At 34.4% G+C, this 15,194-nt stretch overlaps 1 protein-coding gene across 3 annotated transcripts in view; it reads left to right on the forward strand.

Annotated features, from left to right (window-relative positions):
* USP47 (ubiquitin specific peptidase 47) overlaps positions 1–15,194 on the forward strand; it is a 108,515-nt gene that overhangs the window by 64,973 nt on the left and 28,348 nt on the right. For 2 of the 3 annotated variants that reach the window (XM_047070894.1, XM_047070895.1), the window contains 6 exons: positions 8,538–8,633; positions 8,709–8,861; positions 11,769–11,936; positions 13,738–13,869; positions 14,524–14,600; positions 15,151–15,194. The exon at positions 15,151–15,194 is cut by the window's right edge and continues 12 nt beyond it. In XM_047070894.1, coding sequence (XP_046926850.1) covers positions 8,538–8,633; positions 8,709–8,861; positions 11,769–11,936; positions 13,738–13,869; positions 14,524–14,600; positions 15,151–15,194 — 670 coding nt within the window. The remainder of the gene's footprint in view (positions 1–8,537; positions 8,634–8,708; positions 8,862–11,768; positions 11,937–13,737; positions 13,870–14,523; positions 14,601–15,150) is intronic. The other variant, XM_047070896.1, reaches the window with a different exon arrangement.

Consider the following 15,194-nt stretch of genomic DNA (forward strand, 5'->3'; position numbering starts at 1 on the left):
TTAAGCAATATGTAAAAAGGATTATATGCCATGACCAAGTCGAGTTCATTTCAGGGATTCAGAACTGGTCAGTATTTAAAAATCAGAGTTATCTACCATATTGATAGTCAAAAGAAGAAAATTCACACCATCACATCAGTTGACTCAGAAAAAGCACTTGACAAAATTCAGTATTTACTCATGATTAAAAAAGAAAAAAAACAACTCAGAAAACTGGGAATAGGGGTAATTTTCTCAAATTAGTAAAGAACATATTTAAAAAACCTACAGCTAACATGGTACTTTATAATATAATAATATTTTTGAGAGAGAGGGCGAGTGGGGGAGAGGCAGAGAAAGAGGGAGACAGAGAATCCTAAGCAGGCTCCAGGCACTGTTAGCACAGAGCCCAATGCAGGGCTCGAAGTCTTGAACCGTGAGATCATAATCTGAGCTGAAACCGAGTTGGATGCTTAACTGAGTGAGCCATCCAGGTGCCCCAACATTTTTTTTTTTAAGTTCATTTATTTATTTAAAGAGAGAGAGAGACAGTGCAAGTGGGGGAGGAATAGAGAAAGGGAGATAGAACCCCAAGCAGGCTCTGTGCTGCCAGGGCAGAGCGCGATGCAGGGCTCAAACTCATGAAACTATGAGATCATGATCTGAGCCAAAACCAAGAGTCGGATGCTTAACCAACTGAACCACCCAGGTGCCCCTAGAATGTGAAGGTTGTTTCTAAGCAAAGATGTCTGTCTACTCTCACCACTCCTACTCATTATAGTCCTGGGAGTCCTAGCCAGCACAATAAGGCAAGAAGAGGAAATAAAATGCATTCCAATTAAAGGAAGAAATAAAATTACCCCTCCCCCATTTAGGTAACATGATTTTTTTTTTAATGTAGAACAGTCCTCAGGCATCTAAAAAAAGAAAAAAACAACCCCCAAAAAAACCCTGTAGAACTAGTAAGTGAGCTTAGCAAGATAGCAGGGTATGAGATAAACATACAAAACTCAGTTGTATTTCAATATAACTAGCAAATAACATGTGCAAAGTGGTATTTCAAGTACAATACCATTTACAAATGTGGAAAAAGAATACCTTACATGTAAATCCAACAAAATATGTACAGGACCTATGGATAAGAAAGTATTAACTCTGAAAAGAATATTTAAAAAAATTTTTTTAATGTTTTTTTTTAATTTATTTTTGAGACAGAGACAGAGCAACGGGGGAGGGTCAGAGAGAGGGAGACACAGAATCCGAAACAGGCTCCAGGCTCTGAGCTGTCAGCACAGAGCCCGACACGGGGCTCGAACTCACAGACCGCGAGATCATGACCTGAGCCGAAGTCGGCCGCTTAACCGACTGAGCCACCCAGGCACCCCTGAAAAGAATATTTAAAAAAATGGAAAGACATACTGTTCTCACCAATTAGAAGATTCAGCATAGTAAAAATGTCAGTTTTCCCCAAGATTATAGTTTAATTAGCCTTTCTTCTCAAAATCTGGCAAGATTTTTTTGATGATCTAGACAAGCTTATTCTAAAATTTATGTAGAAGGCAAAGAAATAAGCTACACGTGGTAAGAGAATTTGGGGAAAAGAAGAATAGAGGGGAGAAATCATTCTACCTGCTAAAACTTATTATAGAGCTACAGTAATCAAGACTGGTATTGGTGGAAGGATAGACAAATAGATCAGTGGAACAAAATAGAAAACCCAGATGTACATTTGCACAAGTATGTCCCAACTGATTTTTAAGAAAGACACAAAAGTGATTCAGTGGAGGAAGGATGGTCTTTCAACAAATGATGGTGAAACAATTGCATATCCCTATGCACAAAAATGGACCTCTACTTAAACTTTATACCTTGTACAAAAATTTGCTCAAAATGGATCATAGATTTAAATTTAAAATATAAAGTATAAATTTTATTTAAAAAATATAGGAAAAATATCTTCCAGTTCTAGAGTTAAACGAGTTCTTAGATTTGATACCAAAAGTACGGTCCACAAAGGGAGAAATTGAAAAGTTGGATCTCATCAAAATTAAACATTTACTCTTTGAAAGCCCATGTGAATGAAGAGGATAAAAGGAAGAGCTACAGACTGGGAGAACTCTGCAAACCACGTATCTGACAAGGGACTAATATCTAGAATATGTAAAGAAACCTCAAAATAGTAGAAGTAGTAACCTCAATAGTAAAAAAAAAAAAAATCCATTTAGACAGTTGGCAAAAGACATAAACAACATTTCATCAAACAGGATATACAGATGTCAAATACAGGAAAAGTCCACTGTCACTAAGGGAACTGCAAATTCAAGCCACAGTGATGATAATCCTTTACCTGCAGAATGGCTAAAATAAAAAATAATGACAGCACAGAAAGCTGGTCACAATGTGATGAAAATGGATCACTCATACATTCTTAATGGGAATATGAAATGTTAAAGGGAGTTTTTTTATAAAACTAAACATACAATTACCATAAACCCCAGCAATTATACTCTTGGTAACTTATAGAATGAAAATTTGTGTAAGTTTATGTTCACATAAAAACCTGTGTACAAATGCCCATAGCGTCTTTATTTTAATATCCACAAAATGGAATTCGCCCAGAAGTCCTTCATCTAGTGAATGGTTTAACAAACTGTGGTACATACAAACCATAGAATACTACTCAGTAACAAAAAGGAACAAACTATTGATACATACTAAAATTGGAATGAATCTCTAGGGAATTTTTATGCTGCGTGAAAACTAGTCCCAAAAGGTTACATGTGATATGATTCCATTTAGATACATTTTTGGTAGAATTTTAGGGTTTGGGGCAGATTAATCATTGCCAAAGCTTATAGATGTGGTAGGGCCAGGGGAAGGACAGGAAGGTGGTTACTTAAAAGGGCAACATGAGGGATCCTTGTGGTTTAGAAACTGTGTTCAGTCTCTTGACTGTGGTGGTGGATATGTGAACCTTCACAGGCGATCAGATTGTATAGAACTTAATACACACACATACACAGACAAATGAGTATACTAAAACTGGGAAAACCTGAATAATATAATGTAGATTGATCAATGTCAATATCCTGATTGTGTATTATACTATAGTTTTGCAAAAAAAAAAAAAAAAAGTTACCACTGGACGGAACTGGAGTACAAAGGACTCTGTATTATTTGTTTTGTTTTGTTTAAACGTTTATTTATTTTTGGGAGAGAGAAACAGCGTGTGAGCAGGGGAGGGGCAGAGAGTGAGGGAGACAGAGAATCCGAAGCAGGCTCCAGGCTCTGTGCTGACAGCTTAGAGGGGCTCGAACTCAATAACCATGAGATCATGACCTGAGCTGACGTTGGACGCTTAATTGACTGAGCCAGCCAGGTGCCTCTGTATTATTTCTTATAATTGTCAACTACAATTATCTCAAAAATTGCAGTTAGAAAAAGTGGATGGCTTAGGATAAAGTTCTTTTCCTAATTAAAACAACACAAAAAACCAAAGTATATGTTCTGGAAAGATAGATAGTTGGATATATTTGTAAGGAAGACATATTACTGTATATCAGTAGCACAGAATTAGTACATTAAAATTGGTTAGGAAGTTACCAGTGGTAATTCTGATTTATGTTTGATCTGAAAAATAAAGTATCTTATTTTAGTACCCATTTCTGTATTCAAAATAAAATAGACATTTCATGATAAAAAAAATTGTAAAAAGAAAAAAAAGAATTCATAGGCAATGCCATTCCTTGGATATATATTATAATTGCACTGTGCCTAGATTTTCTGCTTTAACTATAAAATTGTAGTAACCAGTATTTTTTTATATGAAGAACTAATGAATGATGTAAGAATTCTCTATGTTCTATTCTGAACTCTGAAAATTACAGTCTATAAAATGTATAAATTACATTTTGTATAATAGGAGTAAACTAGAAAAAAACTATTATCTTCACTCTGGAGTGATGATAAACAATCATGGTCAACCCAAAGCTCACATGATATGTGAGTAATTTAACATACTCAAGAGGACAGCTGATGATAAGCAGAGCAAAAATTTTTGTGTGTATTAATAATGGTGCAGTATAGTATTTTATTCCATTTTTGTAATCCATAGTTTATCTTTTAATATGTAACTTATAGTTTAGTATGATTTTTAGTTATGCATCACATTAAATGAAGATAAATGTATATGACCACATTTACATAATTTATTTGTTGAAGGCATAGATGAATTGAAACTAATTTTTATGACTGACTAATCTTGTTTATAATTATCCTGGAGCCAACTTGTTAAATAGTGAATTAGGAAGCTATAGAAAATTATTATAATATAGCTTGAACTGGTTTCCGAGTATGGAAGATAATGATGGCCATGTGAATCTGTATATATCTATACATTTTCCCAGAAAACCTAGACAAAAAGGAACACAGATGAAATGCAGATAACCTATAACTTCTTCATTATGGGGACAGAATGCCATAAACTTCCAATTACCTGTAAGTAGCAAAATAATCAAGTTTCAACAGAGCTTCTATTGCTGCTGTAGGTCTACATATGTGGAGAGGATGGAGTGGAAAGCCTTTGAGACTGTGAAACACAGAAGGCCTTGAAGGACTTAAACAAAATAAATACAAAAATCACCCTCACAAGGAAAAAGTACAACAGGACATGCCAAAAGAGTTTATAGCACCAGCCACAGGGAAGGAGATCTTGAGGGAGACGTGGCATCCTTGGAGGAATTTTGTCTCTGGGACAGAAGATAGAGAAGTATGATGCCTCTGAGTCAGTGGTGAAGAGAAAACCAGAAGAAAGAGAAAAAGTGTGTCCTGTAGAATGAAAGACCTCAAGCTCTCCACTCCTGTTACCCATGCATGAAACTACACTAAGTTGACAAAAGTTTGAGGTACTCTCAAACTAAAGAATGCTGCCCACAAAATGACCAGGTGGGTGGGGGCTGGGAATCAAATTTACACAGCACCCTGTTAGAAGAGAACAGAAAATAGGTATAAAAGCATTTTAGCTGATAAAAATCCACTCTGCCAAAAAAAAGCCCTGAGGAAAATAACCACAGAGTACTGTAACACAGTACTCCAGACTAAATTAAATATTCTCAAGCAAAACAAAACCTGGTATCCAAAAATTTAAGGAGAAAAATGAAGAAACAATAGGAAATGCAATATGAATTGATCAAACTCAGGAAAGAAAAGAAAAAGACAAAATTGTTATTAGAAGTGAACAAATTATAAAATGCTCAAGAGAATAGAATGGAATGAAAATCTAAAGAGGGACGTAGAATGAAAATGAGAGAAAGAAAAAAGGATCTCAGAGAAATGAAACCCTGGCAGAGGGTGTCCAACGTAACTGAGTTTGTGAAGAACGCCACAGGGGAACAAACCTTAGGAACTATTAGCCAAGAAAACTTTCTGGAAATAAGGGAAATTTAAGTCTACCTTTTGAAGGACCTTCCGTGTACTTGGGAAAATTGACCTGGAATGATCAGCTCAGACCATATTTTAGTAAGCTGTTAAACTTTAAGGATAAATTGAGTTGGCATCATACACTGGAAGAGCAGCATACAAATCATGGCAACAGAATAGCAATTTGAAGAAATTCACTGAAACAAAGTACAGACCAAGGATTTGACATCTAGCCAAGGTTTTCTTCAATTATGATGGCAATTAGAAATTCCATTCTTGAACATTGAAGAACTTACTGAAATGATACTGTATCCATGAGTTCTTCTTGAGTTTATTAGGGGATAAACTCCATCCAGTGAAGAGATCCCCAGGGAAGCTTCAGCAAAAGGACTATGAGCATTTAATGTGTTTATTTATAGACGTAAGGACTAAATGGAACAAGGGTGGGGACCTAAGTAGAAGTATAACATATTATATGTAAGACGAAATAAAAAGAATACCACTCAAAAGGGGAAGGGAGAAAATGAGAGAAAGTAGAATGAGATCATAGACTGTTGAATGGGTAACAGACAAAGGATAACACTTAAAACTGGCAAACCGGACCCTAAAAGCTTAAGTAAAGAAAAGGGGAAAAATGGGGATTAAGGTGCAAACACAAGTATAATAAATGCACTACAACAAAATTACCTTCCTAAATACCAAAAGAAAATGTAAGAAGTAGCAGAACACAGCACATGGAGAAAAGAACACCGTAAATATTACTTAATACAGTAATTATAAACTAGATGAAACAAAACATCATATCCAATATGAATGGTCTTAAGTTGCCTATTAAAAAGATTTTTAAGTTGGCTCATAAAACATGAAAATTTGGTTTAAGCAAGAATCCATTAGTGGACGCTAAATCTAGGGCGGAAAGTTTAAGGCTGAGGATATTTGCATGGTCTCCAAGTATCTCCTTACATATTACATAATTGCTGCGAGGGGATAAAACAATAACTATGTAGTGGAAAAGCTGGATAACACTTTGTCCAGTTGATTAAAGTTCCTATCACCAATAGGGAGGTTGGGGACATCATGGTCTGTGACTGTGATACCCTTAGAAGGACACATCATAATTTAGGTGGTAGTCTAGTAAGGAATACAGAACCTGAATCTAATAAGGGACATCAGGCAAACCCAAATTGCAGACATTTTATAAAATAGCCAGCCACCTCTTTCAAAAACCCCATTTATGTCATGAAAGAAAGGCTTTGGAACTGTTCCAGACAAAATGAATCTGAAGAGACAGCTAAATGTAATCTGTGATCCTGCGTTCAATTCTGTACTAGTTGGGGAGAAACAAATTATTAGGATTAGGAGGACATTTGACAGAATGGGAATATGGCAAAAGTACTTTATCAATCTTAAATTTTCCTGAGTTTGCTAACTCTATTGTAAGAATATCCTTGCTCTTAAAAAGTCATATAGAATTATTAAGAGGAAAAGCATGATATATAAACTCTCAAATTCTTCAGAAAAATATACAATGTGTGTAGGGATGGGAGAATGATAAAGCAAGGGTAGCAAAATATTAAAAGTTGGTGAACTGAGTTAATTACAGACATTTTCTGTTCTTTAAACTTTTCTCTGAGTCAAAAAACAAATAACAATAAACAAGCAAAAATCAGAAGAAGATAGCTCTAGCTATGAACTATAACCAGAGACCAGTCCACACAGTTCACTGAAGAAGAATCTGAGTTCCATAATTTTCTCCCCCTACCTTTTTGGTTAAGGCATTGAGTGTTTTACATTTCACTTTCAATTTGGAATGCTTGACTCATTTGATATCAGTCCATGCTAAGCTATATATATGATTTTTCTTAGAGCTTTTTCTGTGTTACATTTTTACAGGATTTGCCTTTTTTGTGCTTAAAATGTGTTTGAAAGAAAAAAAATCATTCTGAATGTGTCCTTTTCTTTGACCTCCAGTAAAATGCTTGGTCATGTGGAAAAACACCCACTATTTGGTTCTCCTCCCCCCTTCCCCCACCCTGTCACTTCCTTGTGTTCTGAGAACAAAATATAAGATGGATGGGGTTAAAGGAATTTAGAGTATCTTTTCATATTTTTTATCTAATTCCAAAATGAGTTGTACCAAACAATATGTGGATAGTAGTTTTGTAAGTGTTGCCAGCTCTTTCACATTTTGCCAGATCAAGCTTCTTTATTTATCTTTTGAGGAACAACATGTTCTGAATCAAAAGAAAAATATTTGAAGATATTTTGTCCTAATGATAGTTTCTTTATATAGTAAAGAATTTCTTTATATAGGTAAATATAGTCAGTAGTTCTGATCAGACCATATGTGAAGAGATCACAACAAATGAAATTTGAGATGATGCAGTCCGATGTTATATGTTGTATTAACTAAAATTTATTTTTTATTGTGAAAAATTGGTGATTAAAAATTAAAAATTTTATGCCCACTGATTCTTCACCAATGTTTATACTAAGTTTCTTGCTTCTGTCTTAAGGCTGTATGGAGAGAAGAGAATCACGTGGTTCCTCTAGGTGAACAGTCCAGGACCTCTCCTACATTTTCAAGTGGAGCAGTATCTGACATGCAGGGAGAAAGTTGTCCGGTGTTTTTCAGTCTTTAGTTCAGTGGTGAATTACTGAATGATGCTAACTGTAGTGATAAATGATGGTTATTAGGTTTTTTTTAATGCAGGGATAGTGTGAATTCTTCAGAGTTCTCTGTTATTTACTGTACAGTTTTGAATGTTTCCTTTTACAAGAAGATTGCAGTGATGTATGTAACTGCTTTTCTTCTGGAACTTTTAATCTAAAGATAGGATTTTTATTAGGTTATTTAGCCAAATTCCACAATGTAAAGTCAGCAAAAATTAGGTGGAAATGACTAACTGTGATGTACAGTACTAGAAAACAGATTTCATGCAGAATTAAAGCAATTATTTTGTCACTCAGTTTTTATAATGATATTGCTGTTGATCGTTTTTTTCCTTTTTGCATATTGAGTTCCTAATTTTCTAGCCATCTTCTAAGAATTTTGGTAATTGCAAAGTTTTTATATTCAGGGCTTTAACATTATAATGTTTTTAAATAATTATAAAAGTCATTTTTTTTCTTCTTACTAGGAAGAAGCATTGCATGCATTTATTCAGCCAGAGATCCTGGATGGCCCAAATCAATATTTTTGTGAACGTTGCAAGAAGAAGTGTGATGCACGAAAGGTAGATGCCATGTAGAAATTAATACTAGATTACCTGAGTTTATATTCAATATTCAATAGGTCCCTTTTCTTTTAGGGTCTTCGGTTTTTGCATTTCCCTTACCTGCTGACCTTACAGTTGAAAAGGTTTGATTTTGATTATACAACCATGCACAGGATTAAGTTGAATGATCGGATGACGTTTCCTGAGGAGCTAGATATGAGTACATTTATTGATGTTGAAGATGAGGTAAAATATTTATTATACTTATTTGTTAAAAGATAGTAATCCATTTTGGTTGGTCATGTGTTTAATTAGAAGAGCTATTTGAGGAAACCAATTTGACAATAAACTTCATATATTGAAAAAAAAAAGAGCCACTTGGGATAACAACACTGGTGTTGTTTAAACTCTTCTTGATAGAAGGTTTTCCTTTCTCTCCATATTTTGTAATGGCAAGTTATATAAAAAGATCTAAATTTGTATAAGCTTTTTTTTCTCACCATAAATTATATTTCACATAATCTTGTTTGATCAGAATAACTCATAATATTCTTTGAAAAGACAAAAAGGATCCCAAACTCTGGAATTACTTCTTTAATTTGAGCGATAATCTTATGTTTCATAACTTTCTTAGCGAAAGAAACCAATCTAGAGGTGGGCTGCACTGTGTTTCTGGCACATAATAAACACAACAAATATGTAAGTAAAATGAGCAAATTGGGTAGTATGGCCTTAATATCTTATATTTGTCTTAGTGTCATTTTCAAGGATTAAGGTTTCTGGGTTATTCTCAGCTAAAGTTTGCCACCTCTTAAATAGGCTAGGTTAGAAAGCTAGAAAATAAAGGTATTTTGTCTGTTTTCCTTTTTTAATTAGTTTTTTTTTTGTAGTCAAAACTTTATTTAAATAGTTTGAAGAGTGTAACTTGGAAGGGCACAGGTAATGCTTATCAGTTTCTTCTACTCACTGACCCCTGCAAATCTCTGATTCCCCTAACCTTATTCAGTAAAAGATTCTTAGTATCCTAATTTATTCTTTGGAAACTTCTGATTTCATTATGGGAAATATTTACAATCACTTGAGTTCTTAGAAAGTGATAAATCTTTATTTTTTTCAAAATTACCATGAATCATTTTTTTCTGATTGGAACTTACCACTCTAGTTATAAAAATACCATTTCCCGGGGCGCCTGGGTGGCGCAGTCGGTTAAGCGTCCGACTTCAGCCGGGTCACGATCTCGCGGTCCGTGAGTTCAAGCCCCGCGTCGGGCTCTGGGCTGATGGCTCAGAGCCTGGAGCCTGTTTCCGATTCTGTGTCTCCCTCTCTCTCTGCCCCTCCCCCGTTCATGCTCTGTCTCTCTCTGTCCCAAAAATAAATAAACGTTGAAAAAAAAAATTTTTTTTAAAAATACCATTTCCCAAGAGCTGAAAAGTGATTTTAAACATTCATGAAGTTTTAGTTAATGCTCTTAAGTATTAAGTGATGATGTGGCATAGAAGAACAACTTTTCGAGCCTTACTTTGTAAAGTAAGGACAATATTTACTCTTTATAGCTTTCATGAAAAGAGTGCTTTAGATAAAGTAGATGTTCATTGAATGGTACCTATGACCAGGTACTTTTGAAAAGTTTAATTCAAAATAGTATTTCAAACACTTGTGCTTAAGCTAGGAAATCTTTCCAAGGTATACCAAAGTAAACAACCTCTTTACAGGAGTCTTCACAGAGATTAGTATTGGATCAGTTTTCTGTATATACCTAATATATTCTTGTAAAAGGAAATCTTTTACAAATAAAGAAAACCTAGATCTAGTTTGACAGGAACTTTTAGGAAGTTCCAGGTCCATATCTTGGGAGAAGAGATGTTCTGGCCTAAAGGAGCATCAGGAATGATCTCCAGACTCAGTGCAGAGTTCTAGAGTTGGTTTTCACTTAAACTTTACTTTCTCGAGGGATGAAGACTGTATGTTAGATTCAGTTCCCACAACAAAGTTCTTGACAAAAAGTTGGTGCTTATTATTATGTATTGCCTGGTTAATTTAGGAACTCCTGTATAACATATCAAGAGGCTACATCTTATAGAAGAATTCTCAAACTATTTAAACAGAAACATTTTTAGATATGTATATAAAATATTTAAGGAAAAGGGGCCAAGGAGTTGTTTGGGGATTTCTAAGAAGTAGATTCCTTCAAATTAAATTTGCATGAAAAGGATTTAAAAATCATAAAAGCATGAAAAAGTGTGATTTTTGTTGTTGTTACATTTCTCTCTCCTATATGCTAGAATGTAAGATTCTTGAGGATAGATTCAGTGTTGTTTTTCTTTCTAATGGTGTCTAATGCCTAGCACAAAGATAAATAAAATTGAACCTTTTGTTCAAGAAAAGAGATGATATTCTTTTGGGATTTGAGAACAAAAGCTCACTTTGGCATTTAGGTTCACAGCTTTTACATATTTTGGTGAAAGAAATGGTAATTTACGTTATTACTTTGCAACTATAAACATAAATGGGGTTTAATTAGAATTCTGAATCACTGATTCATTGTATTTGAATTTTAAGGACATTAATAGAAATGTTTTTAAAATACACTTTTCTTAAAATTTAGTGATTCATCACTTACATATAACACCCAGTGCTCATCATAACAAGTGCTCTCCTTAATACCCATCACCCATTCAGCCCATCCCCAACCACCTCCCTCACATCAACTCTCAGACACTTAACCGACTGAGAGCCACCCAGGCACCCCTAGATTTCATTCTTTTTGATGGCTGAGTAATATTCCTGTGTGTGTGTGTGTGTGTGTGTGTGTGTGTGTATCACCACATATATGATATATACATATATGTATGATACATATGATATATGTATATATCACATGATATATACGTATCACATTTTTATATGTGTATATCTCACATCTTTACCCATTAATCAGTCGATGGACATTTGGGCCCTAAAATACACTTTTTTTGGTTTAATTTTATTTAAGGACTCACTCTCTAAGATAAGATAAATTTGCTTAAAATAGATATTTTTATTAATAACATCTGAAGTTATGTGAAAAAGTTAGCATGTAGAGAAAAGGCTTTACTGAGTATATGTTTTTTTTTTATTTAACTTGTAATTGTAAGATAATTATGTTTTATTAAGAAATCCCCTCAGACCGAAAGTTGCACTGACAGTGGGGCAGAAAATGAAGGCAGTTGTCACAGCGATCAGATGAGCAATGATTTTTCGAATGATGATGGTGTTGATGAAGGGATCTGCCTTGAAAGTAATAGTGGAACTGAAAAAATTTCAAAACCTGGACTTGAAAAGGTACCTTTTATAGTTTGTGGGTTTTAGTTGAGAGAATAAAATAATCTCTGAGCTGTTATATAATTCTCTAACTGTTGTGACGAATAAATTCTCCTTAGGAGAAGTAATTTTTGAAAAGTAAGACTTTTTTAAAGCTGTTTTGTTTTTTTTTTTAATGTACATATGTGATCATAATTAAACTTTAGGAAAAAACTGCTTACAGGCAAGAGCATGAATTTTTGGAGGCTGATCTGTAGCTGGGGGGTGGTATGGAAAAGGAGATCACTTCTGCCTTAAAAGTTACACCACGCCTCTAAATCTTTATATAAGAGTTTTCTCATACAGCAAAATGAAAGTTATTTGGCTACATCCATTCATTTTAAGATTCTGGCTCTGGAACTCCTTATGAAATAGTTAATAATAGAACTGATCTTTCTGAGATAGGAGAAAGCCAAAGGCTTCAGCCTCTCTTGCCTCCCTATCACAGCCCTTAAGGCACTTAAAAAAAAAAAAATGATACAGTTCAATGGATTATAATTTGACAACTACAAGATTTGATAATCTCTGTTATAGAATCTTTTATGTCATGGAATCAGTGATTTTTAAAATGTTATCAAACCATTTCTTTCATATTCATATAATCTGCTTTATTGAGGGGAGAATTATAGGTCAGATGTCTTGAGCATGTATAAATTATGAATCAATAGCCTAAAGACTGCAGTAGTTCAAGTCTTGCAAAGTCATATTGAATACAGGGTTTTTAAGGCAGTATTTAAGAATAGAATTTCTCTTGCATTATTCCAACCACCATCATCATTTACCTTTTAAAATTATCTATTTCAGGGCAGATAGATGATCATGAGTTGCTGTGTAATGAATAATGTAACAGATATGTTATAACTTAGTGTAAAGAACACTGCATTCAAGCAAGGGTTGGGAAACTGTGGCTCAAAGTCTAAATCTAATTCTCTGCCTATTTTTCTACATAAACAGTTACATCTGTCTTTTTTTTTTCCCCCTTGTCTTACTGCTGTAAGTAGGATTTCTTACAGTGTTGAATAGGAGTGGTGAGATAGGGCGTTCTTGCCTTATTCTCAACTCAGGAGGAAGGTGTTCAGTTTTAAGTATGATGTTGGTTCTAGGGTTTTTGTAGGTGTGCTTCATTAAGCTGAGGAGGTTTCCCTCATCCTAGTTTCTTAAGAATTTTTATCATGAATGAGTTTTGGATTTCATGAAATGCTTTTTCTGAGTCAGTTGATATATAGGATCACATGATTTTTCTAATTTAGCCTGTATTACAATAGATTGATCTTCTGGCATTGAACCATCTTTGCATACTTGAGAAATGTCAAATCAGCAGATCACTGTATCACAGGTATTACATAAATACATTAGAAGATGTTCCAAATCATTTTATTGCTCAGCTCTTTTGCAAAGGAAATGGAATAATCTTGTTTGAATAAAAACATTATTTGTGATTTCTTGATCTTGACTGTGCATACCAGAATAGTCTTCTAATTAGAAACTGCTTCTAAAATTTCAGATTATTATTTTACTTTTACAAAAAAAACATATTTCAGATATGCATAGTTACAGAGGTTATAACATAATTAAAACGTGAAGGAATGCACTGAATGGAACTCTGATGTATAAAATTATGTGATGACTTTACCATTTTAATTATCTTAGAGGGAATTGTGCCTACAATAAATATCTAGGACAGCTAACATATTATTTTACTCTGTACTAATAGAGAGTAGGAAATGCACAAATAAGGGAAATTCTTTCTCTTCTCTGAGGTACTTTTGTTTTTTCCTCTTAGAATTCCTTGATCTATGAGCTCTTCTCCGTTATGGTTCATTCAGGGAGTGCTGCTGGTGGTCATTATTATGCTTGTATAAAGTCATTCAGTGATGAACAGTGGTACAGCTTCAATGATCAACATGTCAGCAGGGTAAGGAGGGTTTTTTATTTTTAATTTATTTATTTTAAGAGAGAGAGAGCGAGAACATATGTGTGCACATGCTAGCCAGAGGGGCAGAGAGAGGGAATCCCAGGCACTGTCAGTGCAGAGCCTAACATGGGGCTCGATCTCACGAACCGTGAGATCATGACCTGAGCTGAAATCAAGAGTCAGACGCTTCACCTCCTGAGCCACTCAGGCACCCCAAGGAGGGGTTTTTTAAGATTATTCTGAAAGACAGGAGTAGAGCTATTTCTAATCAACAGTAGGGGTTTATTAAAAATGGGAGACTTAGTTTGTCCAGTGAGGCATTTTAAGACACATGCCAAGTTAGTCTTTTGTTTTTGCTTTGAGTAAATTTTCTAGTTTATCATTGTTACTTATTTTGTTCTGTTTTGTTTTGTTTGGGTCTTGCTAAGTGTTTCCAAAGGCAGACTCCCTTTTTTTTTTTTTTTTATCTTGAGCCTTCATGTGGGTTACCTGTTGAGCACTAGAACTAATTGGCCAGTGATTCTGATCAAATTTTGTGAATTGGTAGTTGTATGGTACATTTTAACTCTGAGATGAAAATTGGCTTACTTGTTGACATAAAGGTAATGATGTTATAGATTTTAGAAGAAGGTAAACACTGTAACAACTTTTTAGATAACACAAGAGGACATTAAGAAAACACATGGTGGATCTTCAGGAAGCCGAGGATATTACTCAAGTGCTTTTGCAAGGTAAATAACTTCCTGATTTATACTGTTTATAAATTAGAGTTAATTATAGCTCCTCAGCATTTTTTTTGCCATTAAAGAAATTTAACCCAGGGGTCAGCAAACTATAACCCACAGATCAAACCCTGCCTGCCTCTAGTTTTTGGAAATAAAGTTTTATTGGAATGTCACTATACTCCTTTGTTTTGAAGTGTTGCGTGTTGATCTTTTCCCTTTAACAACAGAGTTAAAATAACTTCAATATGGCCAAGAAAAAAACTGGCTGACTCCTGACTTAACTGTAGTAGTGGTTCTAGGACACAGGTTTTTTGAAGACTTAACTGTGTAACCAAGAGGAGATGTGGAATCTTCTCATAAACCTGTCAGGAAAAGCAAAGTAGATTCTCCTTTTTTTTTTTCTAGAATGTTTTAAGTTTGAACCTATCATCGAACACTTAACATGGTTTTCTAATTCTTTGAAACAAAGAAAAACTATTAAAATATTTGATGCTGGGAAATGGAATCTTTACAATCTACTTTTTGTTGACATTAATCTTTTTTATATTTCTACTAGCTCCACAAATGCTTATATGCTGATATATAGACTGAAGGATCCAG

Source organism: Lynx rufus, unplaced genomic scaffold, assembly GCF_022079265.1.
Source record: "Lynx rufus isolate CCGP_SWC_20201006 ecotype Redwood Valley unplaced genomic scaffold, mLynRuf1.p SCAF_9, whole genome shotgun sequence".
NCBI lineage: Eukaryota > Metazoa > Chordata > Mammalia > Carnivora > Felidae > Lynx > Lynx rufus.